Here is a 16,161-nt window from a genome sequence, read left to right on the forward strand (position 1 = left end):
TCTCTCTCTCTCTCTCTCTCTCTCTCTCTCTCTGGTGCAGGTTAACCGGAAGTTTTGATTAATGGGTACATAAAGCACTCAAAATATGTATATAAAGTTAGAAATGTCTCCAAAATGGTGTTAAAGTCCAGTTTTTGTAGTTTTTGGTTAGTAACGGTTATTTTTTACGCAATTTGGCGATGACGTCACGTAGGGTAGACGCATACTAGAACTAGCATTATGGCGGACGAGGAAGAGGTAGCAAGACCCACTCTCAACATTTATGATGGCCCACAGCCATATAATTTCGAACCGGTTAGGCGTATGAGGGGAAATGAGGAAATACCGAGAGCCGATGGCCGTCAAAGACAAATAAATGCATGGTCAGAGGAGAATGAGTGGAGAGTTGGTGAAGTGTCCTGGTGAGTTGCTACCATTTAGAAACGTAGCAAGGAGCGCTGGAGCTAGTAGTCTATGAACAGCAGTGCATACAATAACTTATTTTTTCAGTGAATAGCATCGAATGAAAGTCAACGTTTTCTTTATATCTAGTGACAGTGATTATGTCATTGGCTCAGATAAGTACCCTAAACTTAGTCAGAAGATCCAGAAATAGAAGGCATAATAGCTTGACAGTCCCACCTGTGAACCCCTAGTGTTTATTCTAAGCTTTTACCTTTCTCCGGTGAAAATGTTGTTTGCAAACGTAGCCGACGCCGAGTAGGCTGGTTATGTCTTCAGTGTGATTATTTTTGATAGTGCTAACTCGTTTTCCTCGTGATTGATGTCATTGAAACTGTCAGGATACCGCTTACCGGGAGAGAGCAGTAAGCGTGTCTGTGTCGCTGTGTTTGGCAGGTGTCTGTGTGGGCGGTGTCGTCCCATGGAAACTGTGGTGGAGAGCTTGTGTTGTAGGGAGGTGAGCGCGTTTTGGTCGCTGGTCGAGGAGCTCACCCCGCGGCCAGCAGATGTAACGTGCCTTACGCAGCATCCTGGATTTGAGGCATGCTGCCTGAATCCGTTTGTGCTAAAAAATAGCATACACCCACTTCAGGCAGGATCATGGTCCCCTTCAAGCCAGCACGCACGAGTATGTTCATGGTTTATGTTTACTTTACAAATCTTTTTACACTGAGTCATTTGAATCAAGTTATAGGTGACAGGAGATTTGTTGCATACACAATAAACATGCATAAGAAACAGGCTTAAAATGACGTTTCCAACCAACTTACAGAGTTTTAAACATAAGAATCTTTCCTACTTATCCCTAGGCAATACCGGTACACTGCGTACAGGCAAGCTATACGCTGGGCTTATGGCGTTTTAGGGAGGAGTATAACACCTCGTGCCCACTGCACCGTCAGTCAACGGACGTGGGAAGGCGTGGCTGACGGATGGGGGAGTAGTCTTTGCAGAGGCAACCGTCAGCCAATCAAATCGCTTCGCCGGGTTCTTCCCGCTTCTTCCTGCTTGTTGCGAGGCAAGAAGACCCGCTTTCCCCCTTTCCAGTATCGTCAGAGCCCGAGTCGCGTCACAGTGCTTAAATTTGCATACGCGATCTGATTGGATGACGGAACCGTCGCTGCCGAAAAAGTTGAACATTTTTCAACTTTCTGACGGTGGCGAACGCTCCAAGTCAACGGACGGATCCACAATGCATTGCGCGACCGTCCCCATTCAAAGTCAATGGGCAACGGACAACTGACGGAGGTAGTGGGCACGGGGCGTAAGGAAGCCTCTACCCTCTTGCGTGGTTTCAACCATCAGACAGCAATTCCAGAATGATGACCAGACCTATCAGGGCTTTCAATGGCCTTGTTTGGATGAAAATGAATAAAAATAAGTTATGCTTATTCTGTTGTGATCATTCAATTGCCCTTAAAATGTTATAAAGTACACAGAACACATGCATTTTGGATAAAAAAAAAGTTGATTGGCATTGCTTGTAATGGTTACTGAACAAAGACACAGGTTGGAATTAAATCTATATAAAAAAATGGTTAGGCACAAAACATACAAGGAACACTGATGAAGGGCTAGACCCGCAATGTTTAATTCTAATTCTAATAAATTCTGCAATAGTGTAGTCATACCCGAGGGTCAGTTGATGGTTCTCTTTTTCTCACACACACACACACACACACACACACACACACTATTTCATGCATGCATACATGCAGTGATACATGCAAAAGCACATCAAGCAGACACGCAGTGAGCCCAGACAACACCGCACACAGAGGTTGACAAGGCACAGGTAAAATGATTACCAAATTATTTTGAATTATATACAAAGAAATTTCATGCAAATAATAACTAAATCATTGGACTTGTCCGTGGAAAAAAATAATAATGTGAAATTAGGTTTTCTTGAAGCGTGACTGCCGGGCTAGGTAGAGGCTGATGGCCTCCTCCTTAGGAATCTGTTCGAAGGATTTGGCGATGGGGGCGGGTGCATCGGAGGACAAATTGGCGCCAACCTCTCGAAGAACCGCGGGTGAATTGTCGTAGCTCTCCCGAAGGGCCTTCATTAATGATGTTGCATAACCTGCAGACATAATAATAATAATAATAATAATAATAATAATAATATTACTTTATAAAGATCATTGTCACTGATCACTCGTGCGCCATCTCAAAATATGATAGAACTGCCTGACACTGCTTACCGTATGAGGCTGCCTCTTTGATGGGACGCACCACATGGGCACCTTTTCTGAAGCGCGGATACCGCACGCAGTACTTCTCCGTCCCGTCACTTCTCCGTGCTGTCTCACGATTGGCATTGTGATTATAATGCAGCGCCGCTAAGAGAAGCCTACAAAATAACACATTTGAGAAAACCTTTGAAACTTGGTGTATGACAAAATACTACAATAGGCACGTTAATAGGTACTATTATTACTATAAAAGGCATAATAATTGGCAGTGTTATTCCATTGGATAGCACTGACCTGCTATACATCCCAAGGTATGAAAACCCTGTGTGCTTGGGCGCGAAGTGCAAGATGAGGGAGTGGTAAGCCTCAAGGGAGAAGGTCTGGTGCTGTGGAGACAGCTGACGAACATCTTTCAGCAAGGCAGCCCTCATCATTATGTTCTCCAACTTGACTGCTGCCAATGAGCCTGAAAAGACCAAGACAGGTAGGCAGGGAGGCAGACAGACACACAGACAGACGGAAAACGTACAAATAGACAGGAAGATGGATACAGACAGAATTCCTTTTTGAAATGGAAACACATGAAATTGTCCTGCATATGAATTATAGCAAACATAACAGTAAACAGAATGTTATGAGATTGCCAGGGAATGAAAAAATAATTTCATCACGAAGGTCACATGTCAAAGCATCCAGACAATTACTCAAAGACAGCAACTAAAACAAAACTATGTAGAGCGTGCATAATACCAGTACTGTACCTGGGTCCAGCCACTCTTTGTTGCGCTGATCTTCGTCTAGAGGGCCATGGGCACAACTGGAGAAGGCAGGGGTGTCATGGTCATGGATGTCCTGGATGTGGTTCACTAAACTTCTCCATTTGGCCTCCATGACCGCTGGGTTGCCATCTGGGGTTGAGGCTGCAGTCCAATAGAGGTGATTCACTATAGCTGGCCTCCACAACTGTAGTTGGTCACACTCTTTGGATGCTGCATCCAATGCCTTCCCCAGACCTGTTTTAGAACAAATGGTATTAATTGATATGCACTAACAAAAACTGCTTCAAGGTTCCAACAATGGATACATACTTTTTGCAATGTGCCACACGTCAAAATAATGCTGTGTCCCTTCAGGGATCAGCTCCTCTCTCACCCATTTGGCAACCTAAGGAGAAAAAAACCACAAACATCCAGCTTCAGTGCAATTCAGATATTTACCTTCTATACTGCATTTTTATTGTAAATACCTGGCGATGTCGGTCCGTGATCAGCGTTGCCAAATGCAGGTCGTTTCCCCTCAGCAGGCCAACACTGCGCTTGAGCCCTTCAAGCTCACACCATGAGCTGTTGGGGACCTCTGAGCTCTGCAACATGACATAACAGTGTAAGTGTAGAATGCATGGTGGTGTTGAAGGAGGCGTTAATGAACCGAAGCGTTGCTGGTCCAGGCATTATGATACACTACTCTAGTTAGGCAATACACAATAAAGCTCTATGCATGGTTGTACTAGTGGAAAGATGTTATATTAAGATACAATCCTTTTACCAAATTGCAGAGTTCATTTCTTTGTCTAATAACATCAGGTTTACCTGAACAAGCTGAACATCCACCACCTTGTTCACTCTGTCCTCTATCAGAGAGTATGACCCATACTTTGCGCAGTGCCCAGGAGAATCTGACCTGGAATTAATTACAATTTATGTTTCAAGTTTTTAAAACCATGGTCTGTAAAGACAATCCACCATGTCAACTGCAAATGCCAACTAAAGCCACCCTACATGATAACAAATAACAAAATCAAAACGTGGAACTGGTCTAGCTCTCACACTGGTTTACCTGCAGTCCCCAGCAAGAACTAGCCCGCCATCCATTGCCCGTAGGTCACTAAAATTCTTGGCTTGATCATTCTGCCAGGCCTGAACGATTACTGGGATGGTGTAGCGGCGCTGATGGCGAAAGAAACTGCTCGCACTGATGCACTGCAGGCCAAACAGGGTCAACATTCTTAGTGTCTGTGTGGCCAAACATCCAGTAAAATGAATGGCCCCACTTAACAGGAGGTTGCAGGTTGGCATGTTCCTGTGGAGCATTGGCTGGTTTTGCCAGAAACGGTGGTAGCCACATGATGCACAGACCTAGATATGTAAGAAAATAAAATAAAACATTGTAATCAACAGTATATCAGGATTCAATATAGAGTAAGTACTGTACATTACTGGTCAAAGGTTTCATATTTTCAATGAAACACACATGACCAATACAGTATAACACTCAAATATGATGGCATCACAAACCAGCAGACTTAAGCCAGCCTGGTACATACATTGTAAATTAACTGGCAAGACAGTCAGAGCTATCAGATTTTAATTAGATATTCAGATTTTCTAATCAGATGGCCACGTAAACAAAACTGCATAAACAAAACTGTACCTGCTTGATCTTAACAAAAGTTCCTTCCTGCTGCACGATGCTCCTATCCGACCTCTCACAACAGGCCGGACAGATGGCAAAAAGGCCCATCAGCTCCTCTTGGCAAACAATGAATTTGTCAATGCAACTACAACAACAAAAAATGAGGGGGAGGGGGGCGGTGTCATTCAAACTAACAAAGCATTGAGCATTCAATATGGTCTATGTTGGTTTTAGATTATCTCACTTGTGGTGGGGGTCACACGTGTAAGGTGGCTCCTCATCAAACAATTCCTCCTCATCCATCGGCTCTTCGGGCACCCACGACAAGTCACTGATGACAGTGGCATTATCATCATCATCGTCAACTGTCTGTTCAGGACTAGCGAGGGGAGTGGAGGTTTGTGGGCTGATTGAAGTCTGTGTGCCCACGCTAACCATCTTGGGCTTCAGGTTAACCTGCACAGCTGTGGCAGAGGCAGTAAACATACCCAAACATATGACAATCATGGCAAATCTAAGCGGCTATGTTTTGGTGTAGGCTATGTATTCATTTCATCAATGTGTATGGAAATGTCCTACTTGCAATGTTTTAGACATAATATATACCCCTTAAAATACCAAAGATTTACCGTGAGACCATCGGGGGGGCTTCAAATAACATTGTGTCCCAGCGTCAGAAGTGGAGGAGGGCAAGGGCTGATCCCCAGCATCGACACTCTCCACAGTGTCTACACTGTGCACGGTCTCCTGCTGTGAGGCGTCTGTCAACATCTTGCGAAAACAAATATAAAAAAGTATATTAGTATAAAGTATAGTATATATAAGTATATAAAAAAGAAATGCAAGGGTGTAGTGGTGAAATAAGAGGTAGGTAAACTGAATACTTAGATCAGTGATTCGCAACCAATGGTAGTACATTTACTGTATTGGGAGGTAGCTAAACTCTGAAGTGAGAAGTGGATAAACTCTGTTTCTCAAATTTCAGAGGTGGGTAAACTGCGTTTACTTGCGTTTAGCGTCCACTACAGCCCTGACGACACGGTCACGGTCAAATACAGTATATGTGAAAGAGAACCGTAGCAGTCTAGCACTAACACAAAACGCAAACACACTGTTGTGAAAGCCGCTCGATGATGACGATCACTGATCAAAACACTAGCCATGAAGCTTTCATGACGATATGGACATTTACTTCAGGGCAATTTTGTTTTGGCTCATATTCGTTTATCAAGAAATATGCTCTTCTAATGTCAGACTGATCATGCTTGTAGAGGAGCCTGTGTCAAAGGGAACACGGTATGCAAAATACACAGAGCTAGCTAACGCGCAGCTTGTAATTAGCAGCTATAGCATGATGCTTACCGTGGCAATCTCTCGCTTGCGGCAGACGGTGTCTCTCGACCTCGGGACAGGGCAGGCAGAGTGGTTTGCATGCACAGACGGCACGGCGGTAGGAATTAACTTCGCCGTCCTCTTACTCTTTAAACCAAGTGAGACCATCTTGGCATCCCCTGGGTGGTAATCCTCCTCCTTGAAATGCGCGCTGCATATTCTGGAGTACGCGGTAACAGAGCTAGCTGAAAAATCTGCCCGCCTAACCTTGACAAATTGCACCCAGCTTCGGAGAATCCCTTTGTCCTTGGGGAAGCAATGTACCCTATGTCCACTTTTGCTGGAGTTGTTGCACCCGCCACAAATACAGTAGAAAACCATGTTATCTACTTATATATCTACTCTCTCTCTCTATCTATATATATGTTATGCTATGCTATGCTATGCTATGCTATCCCTCACTATCTATCTATGTTATGTTATGTTATGCTATGCTATCCCTCACTATCTATCGATGTTATGCTATTCTATCTATCTATCGATGTTATGCTATTCTATCTATCTATCTATCTATCGATCTATCTATCTATATCTAGGCTATCTCTATTTATGTATTTACTTATATAATCTGACACTGTCACTCTCTCACTAGCGGCTTCGGCTGTCGTCCAAAAGCGCGGAGTACCTTATGTGACGTCATGCAATGCATTGTGGGAGAAATAAGAATCATCGCTAACCTGTGGCTAATAACCACTAATATATCACCTACTTTTCCTAATATTTATATTTTGTGATACCCTACAACATCAAATACAATGGATAATTGTTTAAATGTTTATTACCAACTAGAAAATTGCCAGAATAGAAGAAAATAGAAACCTGCACCATGCCCTTTAAATCCTCCTCCCCTCTCCCAACTAATTAGATTTTCCTCACCACAGCTCAAAGTAAAAGCCAATTTCAATAATATATGTGTGTTTTTAAACATTCCTCCAGCGATTGAGTCCCGATTGAGGTGGACTTATGTAAAATAATTAAATCTCTCTCTCTCTCTCTCTCTCTCTCTCTCTCTCTCTCTCTCTCTCTCTCTCTCAATAACAACAATAAAATAAACAGTGTTATAAAATAAAAAGTAAAACGGTAAGGTATATACAATAATAATAATAATAATAATAATAATAATAAGTATGAACCTTTAAAAACAAAATATCTATACATATCAAATGTTATACTATAAAAGTACTTTAAAAAGTAAAATGTGCGATATTATAACAATTACAAAAATAACAGTTTCTCGTATAAACAGATAAGTTAAAGGTACACTCTAAATATTTAGAGTGTATCAGTATTTCAGTATTTACATTACGGAGGATTAGTGCAATTATTGTGTGCAGAGTGAGTCCAGGGGGATGAGTATATGGGGAGTTTGAGGTCCTTCTCTCACCACAACAGGTGACGATTCTTGCAGTTCTGTCTCTCGTTGGTTGTGTGTGCAGTGGGAGCACAGTCTGTCTTCTTTTGGGAGCCAGGTATGTCTGTGGCATCCCTTCTCGATGGCCAGGCTGTGTTCGCTGAGTCTGTATCTGGTCAAGGATTTCCTCAGTTTTGGGTCGGTCACGGTGGTCAGATATTCTGCCACGGTGTAGTCTCTGTTAAGGGACAAATAGCATGCCAATTTACTCTGTTTTTTGTTGGACTCTTTCCAATGTGCCAAATTCTGTCCCCCTCTCTCTCTCTCTCTCTCTCTCTCTCTCTCTCTCTCTCTCTCTCTCTCTCTCTCTCTCTCTCTCTCTCTCTCTCTCTCTCTCTCTCTCTCTCTCTCTCTCTCTCTCTCTCTCTCTCTCTCTCTCGTACGCATGCGTGAGCGAATGTGAGCGAGAGCTGCTGAGCGTTTGGCGTGGTGAGTGAGTGATTTTTCTAGCTTTATTATTGTCTATTTTGTTTGTTTTTGTATGTTCGTTTTGTGTATTAAGTAGCCTCTCTAGTTTGATCGGTTAGCTTGTGTTTGTCAACTTTGTTTGGATTGTTCGTGTAACTTCGTTAACGATAACGTCGTTACCGGCCTGGCAGGGCATAATGCCCGCAGGTATGAGTTCGGAGGCGGGTGGGGAAAAGCTTTCACGGCAGCATGGCGTAAAGCTCTCCCCCGCTGCGCAGGTGTCCGTGGAGGAGTGTTGCTTGGCGATTGGGGAGAAAGTGGGGTGTAACTCCGTTAAGTTTGCCTCGCGAATGAATAGTGCGGTGGTCATTTTTTTGGATAGTGTGTATAAGGTTAATAGTGTCGTGGAGAGTGGAGTAGTGATTCGCGATCTATTTACTCAAGTTCTGCCGCTTGCAAGTCCAGCCAGAAGGGTGGTAATTTCGAACGTTCCTCCGTACATAAGCAACGAGGCGTTGGGGAGAGAACTGGGCCGGTACGGACAACTGGTGTCTCCCATAAAATTGGTAGGACTTGGGGGGGAAGTCCCCCCGTGTAAAGCACGTTTTGACATACAGAAGGTATGTTTTCATGATCCTAAAGAATAATGAAACTGATCTAAATTTAGTCTTGAAATTCAAGATAGAAATGATTACACAGTTTTTGCCACTTCGGACAATTTGAAGTGTTTCAAGTGCGGACAGGAGGGGCACTTTGCCCGTTTTTGTGCATCATCGAGCGGAGGTGCGGGGGTTCCCCCGGCGTCTGCCGCTGACGGGGTGGCGCCGGCGTCTGCCGCTGATGTGTTGGCGCCGGCGTCTGCCGCTGTCGGGGTCTCCCCGGCGAGTGCTGCTGCCTCTGCCATGGTGTCCCCGGGGGCGGCTGCTGCCGCTGCCGCGGTGTCCCGGGCGGCTGCTGCTGCCTCCGGCGAGGTGCCCCCGTCGCGGGCCGCTGGCACGGTGCTCCCGGTGCCTGCCGCGGTCGCGGTACTCCCGGTTGCTTCGGTGCCACTGGCGGCTCTTGCGTCTGCGGTCTCCACGATTTCCGCGGTGCCCCTGGCGGCCGCGATGCCCCTCGCTTATGCGGGCCCCCCGGTGGTCGCCACGTTTGTTCCCCCGGTGGCTGTGGTGGATGGTTTTGTTGGGCCATTGGTTGTACCGACGCCCGACGTCGTTGTCGTGCAGAAGGGGTGTGTAGTTGGTGATGAGGTGGCACAGGAGCTGCAGGGAAGGTCTGACCTTGGGCAACATGTTAGCCCACATTCTTTAATGGAAGAAGAAGAGGAGGAGGTGATGGAAGAGGATTCCTTGAAAGTGTCATGTAAAAGAAAGAAATTAGGTGCCGCAAAGACAAGGGCGTCAGTTTGTTTTTAGAAGTGGTGGGGACAATAACCATAAGCTTGAGTGTGGTCTGAAAAGTGCTGGGTACCCTTATGTAAGCTATTCATCCATTGAACGCTGCATTACAATATGCTCTACAGTGTATTGTCAGGTGTTGAAATTATTCGAATATTCGAATACTTGTTTGGAAAATTAGTATTTGAAGCTTAAATCAGTATTCGGAGCTTCGTTTTTTCTTTTTTTCCACGTAGCTACGTGACTTTACCAGAGCGAGGGAGGCAAACTATAAGCGACACCAAGAAGAGAAGCGAGAGAGGTGGAGGAAGAATAGATATCTTGTTTCCCTTTACTTTATAACACAACATTAGCGGGATCTCTGGAGGAAAAGTAATACTTAAAACCTTAGCTTAGTTGTTTGTTTACGTTCGCTGTACAGCTCCGCGCCAATCAACTGTGACTGGCTTGCTGCAGAGCGTGAGCGTCTTGGGAATACCCGGTCAATATAATGGATATAATATGGACACATAAGACAATCAATATTCGGTATTTGTTATGGATTTTTGTACAAATTCCCTGAAAAGATGCACGTTCCAGGATGAATTGAAAAGCTCCCGTAAGGGCTGAGATGGCAGAGAACAGCTGATTTGGAACGGAGCAACAGCTGTTCGCTTTCACGGGGAAAAACGAAGGAACTTCAACCTACGTAGGCCTACTAATTAACGTTCAAAAGCTATTAAATCTTCAACAAAATATGCAGATACTGTCAAAATCGGTTCGAGGGAGTATATAAGGATTATTAATGTTTTTGATGGTGTTTTTTTCTGGAACGAGTATTCGAATATTCGCTCGGAAAAACCAACGAGTATTCGAAGCCTGAAAAATGGCATTCGGGCCAGCCCTATGAAGATCCTATTCGAACAATAAAAGTTGAAAACCACAGTTATTGTTTTGGCTTGTTTTGCAAAACGGCGTTGGAAACACCAGGGTATTGGCTCGGGATATGTAGGCCTAATACTAATACACACAGGACAAAGAACAGTTTTGGCAATTTAACACTTATCTTGACATCCACAAAGTTTACCAGACAAACAATGCCAGACTGTAAAGGGGGTACGAAATGAAACGAGGTACTGAACATCAGCCTTTTGAAGACGACCAAGGGCTGCTGGTAGCATATGTTATGCTGCATTCAAAAAAGAAGAAAAATACAAGCACCCAGAGGAGAATTGCATCTGCCAAATCCTGACCACCAGTAAACACTTGCGAAGGACCAATGTAGACTTCACTCGTTACAACATCATAAGAAAATTGTCCGCAAATAAAATCTCCTTCAGTTTAGGATAATCACACACAGGTTATGCGAGAACATATTTATGTCAGGATAGGCCTACCAGCCTCCAAGTCGTCACATATCTCAATCAGACAAAACCAACTATAACCACATTGGCATAGCAATCGCACTGTGTGTAGCTGCTACTAGCTGCAATCTATATATACAATGCATACTAACTGGAGCACCAACCAGAATCAGATCACAATCGCCTGGACCGTGGGTAACCTTTGGCCAGGTCATCACGATTCACGAGCAAACAGAACCAGCAGCAAAGTTTACGTAAACCATTTTCTTACCTTATGTGGCCCTCCACATGCAGGCTAGATGACGTATCCATATCGATATCCAGTGTCACAAACATGCTTTTTATAGGAAGCAAAAGGACCGGCTATTTTCTGAATAAAAATGTCAATTTTGGCTGTCTGTCTTGAAACTTCTCCAGTGCGTTCACACCAAACGCAACGGGACGACAAGATCCCATACAAAGCGAACGTATAGACGCGTATTGGGCGAATTTTTTTTGATTTGTCGCGCCACACTTTCGCCGTGCACAGGCGAGCGCGTTCACGAGGATTTGTGGCGCGACAAATTTAAACTTTGACACGAATTTCGCGTGATGACAGCCAATCAGCGTTCAACAGCGTGGCCACTGAGTGACATGTGTAACGTAACAGCCAATCAGCGTTCAACCGTCAAACTCAGCGCAGTGCAGTCCGGGGTGTACTGCAGCATGGAGGAGAAAGTGATTGCTTGCCGTTTGCGACTCTCGGAGCTCTATATATAATAGTAGTATATAATATAATATAATTGTATATATAATATCACGGCCAAAAGCTCTGTGTGCCTCCGGATGGCCGTAGCGCGGGGAGCTCTCATAGGGATTGGGCTTCTCGGGAGTCGGGGTTTGTTTACCGGTGTTGCTATGGGTTCCGGTCTTGTGTGTTCCAACGGTTTATTAGGTAGGCCTATCTAATAAATGATGTCTTCGAGCGCGCCTATCGCATGATTTTAGACTCGACGATTTCGGTTGAGTATGTGGGGATTTTTTCAACCGCAATTGGTTTGCACATTTTTAAAACTGGTGGGGACAAAATTCGTATTTCAAATAGTGGGGGGGACATGTCCCCCCCGTCCCCCCCGTAATCGACGCCTATGCGCAAAGAACAATTCCAAAGTAAAAATAATCATAAGCTCTTCTTCCGAGGAGTCTGATACCGAACTGATGGATGATTCTCAACCCCAGGAACAAGAAGATAGGCCCACTGATTATTCTTTTGAAAGCATCAAAAGATTCTTAGACAAAACCAAAGGGCACAGAATACAAGTGGGAAAGTTCGATGTTGACTATTAAAGCTAAAATCGCATCTTACAAATGTTCTGTTTCTTTGGCAGCCTTGCATTCCCATTGTTTAGTTTAATCTGAGTACCTTTATTGAGTCCGTAAAACATATTGGTTTGAAAAAGAATACCGGGGAATCTTCTGACAGTGTTTTTTCTGATCAGGAAATATTTCGCCTAAAAAAATTGATTGTAAAAGCGAAAGTTGAGATTGCTTCCAATGATGAGAGTTTTTAAGCAGTTTTTTCTTTTTTATTGTATAAGTGTGTTTCTTTCAATGCAGCCCTTCCCTTTTAAAAACATGTGTGATTTTAAAATTGGCACGTTGAATATAAATGGTGCTAGGGACTGTTTTAAAAGAGCTTCTCTCTATCAATTATTCAAAGATAAGAGACTTGACATTTTATTCATACAGGAAACACATAGCACACTTGATAACGAAAGAGATTGGAAAAAAGAATGGAGTGGAGATGTCTTTTTAAGTCACAAGTCTTTTAATAGTGGTGGCGTGGGCATTTTGTTCTCCAATAATTTTAAACCAGTTTCATACAATGAGGAGGTGGTAGTGGAAGGACGACTTTTAAAAGTTAAAACACAGTATGAAGATGTGAAAATGGTTTTTATTAATATTTATGCCCCAACCAAAGGGACTGAGCGGTTATTGTTTTTAGACACACTTGGCGAAGAAATAAGCCAATGTGATAGTGATGAGTATTTATTTTTAGGAGGGGATTTTAACTGTACTGAAGATTCTAGGTTAGACAGGAATCACCTGGAGCCTCATCCTGCCTCTCTGAGGCGACTCGCACGTCTAACCCGGGGATTCCACCGGACGCGTTACACCGGGATTCCACCGGACGCGTTACGGCAACGTTACGGCTGCGGCACGTCTTGGCCGCGACTTTGCCATGCTTGCATTTCCACCGGGCGCGTTACGGCAGCGCAGCGCTGCCTTGCGAGCCAGCCGTATTCACGCGAGATCACGAGATCCCGCGATAATCCTAAACCTAATGTACTCACCTTCCACTCCCAAAACTACTGCAATTAAATGCCACGCTTTGTCCTTTCTGACATTGTTCTTATAAAAAGGATGATTTGAGACCCTTTGATTGATTGACTGCTGACCTGGTGCCACCGGTCATGACGTAATAATGTTGGTGTTTTATTTATTGTGTTTTATTTTGAAAATTGAGCGGAATGCTCTATGGCTTTTACTTTTTCACTTCCTGATCGATCTGCTCTGTTGAAATTGACGCGGTTCAGCAACGGCTTGCGGCAAAAATAGAAATGCTACGGAATGATAGCGCTGCGGCACGGCACGCCGCTCCTGGGACGCTGCAGAGACGTTCCGCAGCCGCGCCCGGTGGAAATGGTCTCATTGATTAGAGTGGAACCTATCTGCTGCGGTGACCGCGGCCAAGACGTGCCGCTGCCGTAACGTTGCCGTAACGCGTCCGGTGGAATCAGGCCGTTACGGCAACGTTACGGCTGCGGCACGTCTTGGCCGCGACTTTGCCCTGCTTGCATTTCCACCGGGCGCGTTACACCGGGATTCCACTGGGCGCGTTACGGCAACGTTGCGGCTGCGGCACGTCTTGGCCGCGACTTTGCCCTGCCTGCATTTCCACCGGGCGCGTTACGGCAGCGCAACGCTGCCTTGCGAGCCAGCCGTATTCACGCGAGATCACGAGATCCCGCGATAATCCTAAACCTAATGTAGGCCTACTCACCTTCCACTCCCAAAACTACTGCAATTAAATGCCAGTCTTTGTCCTTTCTGACATTGTTCTTATAAAAAGGATGATTTGAGACCCTTTGATTGATTGACTGCTGACCTGGTGCCACTGGTCATGACGTAATAATGTTGGTGTTTTATTTATTGTGTTTTATTTAGAAAATTGAGCGGAATGCTCTATGGATTTTACTTTTTCACTTCCTGCCCTGATCGATCTGCTCTGTTGAAATTGACGCGGTTCAGCAGCGGTTCGCGGCAAAAATAGGAATGCTACGGAATGATAGCGCTGCGGTGCGGCACGCCGCTCCTGGGACGCTGCTGAGACGTTCCGCAGCCGCGCTCGGTGGAAATGGTCTCATTGATTAGAGTGGAACCTATCTGCTGCGGTGACCGCGGCCAAGACGTGCCGCTGCCGTAACGTTGCCGTAACGCGTCCGGTGGAATCAGGCCGTTACGGCAGCGCAACTCTGCCTTGCGAGCCAGCCGTATTCACGCGAGATCACGAGATCCCGCGATAATCCTAAACCTAATGTACTCACCTTCCACTCCCAAAACTACTGCAATTAAATGCCAGGCTTTGTCCTTTCTGACATTGTTCTTATAAAAAGGATGATTTGAGACCCTTTGATTGATTGACTGCTGACCTGGTGCCACCGGTCATGACGTAATAATGTTGGTGTTTTATTTATTGTGTTTTATTTTGAAAATTGAGCGGAATGCTCTATGGCTTTTACTTTTTCACTTCCTGCCCTGATCGATCTGCTCTGTTGAAATTGACGCGGTTCAGCAGCGGTTCGCGGCAAAAATAGGAATGCTACGGAATGATAGCGCTGCGGTGCGGCACGCCGCTCCTGGGACGCTGCTGAGACGTTCCGCAGCCGCGCTCGGTGGAAATGGTCTCATTGATTAGAGTGGAACCTATCTGCTGCGGTGACCGCGGCCAAGACGTGCCGCTGCCGTAACGTTGCCGTAACGTGTCCGGTGGAATCAGGCCGTAACGGCGTCTTGTGAGTTGAGGGACGTGTGGAGAAGTGTCCATGGTATTCAGAAACAGTACACCTGGGCTCACACAAAAGACAATGTTTTATCACTAGCTAGGCTAGATAGGTTTTATTGTTTTAAGCACCACCTCAATATTTTTAGAAGCAGTTTTATTATTCCTGTTGGTTTTACTGACCATTGTATGGTACATTGCTCAGTTTTAATCAATAAGGTAAAAACAAAAAGTGCTTTTTGGCATTTTAATACTACTCTTCTGGCTGATAGGAATTTTGGTTTTTAATTTTTTTTTGGTTGAGTACAGGAAGAGTAAGGGGGATTATACCTCCTTACAACAGTGGTGGGATGTGGGCAAGTGCCGGATCAGACAACTATGTCAACAGTATACTCTCAATGTTAGCAGGGACAGAGCCAGGTCAATGAGAGAACTGGAGATTGAGTTAGTGGATCTGCAGTCTCTTGCAGAGTCCACAGGAGATCGAGGCCATATTGAGGCACTCACAGTAAAAAAGACAGCTTTGAGCAGTCTGCTGGGCGTCAAAGCACAGGGGGCGCTGGTCAGGTCCCGTTTTATGGATGCAACGCACATGGACGCCTATGGAGTCAGAACAGTCTCATTATTAATGAATGCACAGAGAAGGATTCACAAATGTATTTTGTGATTTATACATAAATTACTCTCTTCTCACAAATACATTTCAATGCACACACAAATGGATATCGGCATGTATAAATGTAAAATAAATCCATAAACAAAAATAAGTTTCACAAACATATTTCTGATCCACACACAAATATGTCTTGTTTTAAATAAAGGTAATATAAATCCATAAATATATTAATTTAAAAAAGATTTGCAATTTTCATCAAAAATGTATTTGGATGTTGTTACATTTATGTACAAACTGTTAAACTTGAATTTACAAGACGCTTTTCATTTGTGAGCTTGTTTGCATTTGTGTGTGAAACTGTCTGCATTTATGTGTGGATTTTTGAGACTCTCCTGACGTCGCTAGATTCACAGATGCATTTTTTTCAACAAGGAACTCTCTGTAGCCAATCAGATGCCTCCCTCGTTTTCAGCCAATCACATGGCTGCAGTTCCGACCTCTGAG

General features: G+C 44.5%; 1 protein-coding gene across 1 annotated transcript; it reads right to left on the minus strand.

Annotated features, from left to right (window-relative positions):
• Positions 1-2,317: 2,317 nt before the first annotated feature.
• On the minus strand, positions 2,318-6,823 carry LOC130386396 (uncharacterized). The gene is made up of 12 exons (XM_056595301.1): positions 6,414-6,823; positions 5,681-5,822; positions 5,296-5,515; positions 5,070-5,196; positions 4,476-4,774; positions 4,229-4,319; positions 3,886-4,002; positions 3,728-3,803; positions 3,401-3,652; positions 2,934-3,105; positions 2,649-2,797; positions 2,318-2,527 (listed from the first exon to the last, which is right to left on the minus strand). Exons 1-12 carry the CDS (start codon positions 6,762-6,764, stop codon positions 2,340-2,342), a joined length of 2,184 nt encoding a protein of 727 aa, XP_056451276.1. The 5' UTR covers positions 6,765-6,823; the 3' UTR covers positions 2,318-2,339.
• Between the last annotated feature and the right edge of the window lie 9,338 nt (positions 6,824-16,161).

This window comes from Gadus chalcogrammus, chromosome 7 (assembly GCF_026213295.1).
Source record: "Gadus chalcogrammus isolate NIFS_2021 chromosome 7, NIFS_Gcha_1.0, whole genome shotgun sequence".
Taxonomy (NCBI): domain Eukaryota; kingdom Metazoa; phylum Chordata; class Actinopteri; order Gadiformes; family Gadidae; genus Gadus; species Gadus chalcogrammus.

Excerpts from the sequence above, each read along its gene's own strand:
- LOC130386396 (XM_056595301.1), bottom strand. The coding sequence starts at position 6,764 with ATGGTTTTCTACTGTATTTGTGGCGGGTGCAACAACTCCAGCAAAAGT. Across the intron at positions 4,775-5,069 it reads CTTTTGTTAAGATCAAGCAG|GTCTGTGCATCATGTGGCTA; the intron begins GTACAGTTTTGT and ends TTACATATCTAG. Across the intron at positions 2,798-2,933 it reads TACCTTGGGATGTATAGCAG|GCTTCTCTTAGCGGCGCTGC; the intron begins GTCAGTGCTATC and ends GTTATTTTGTAG.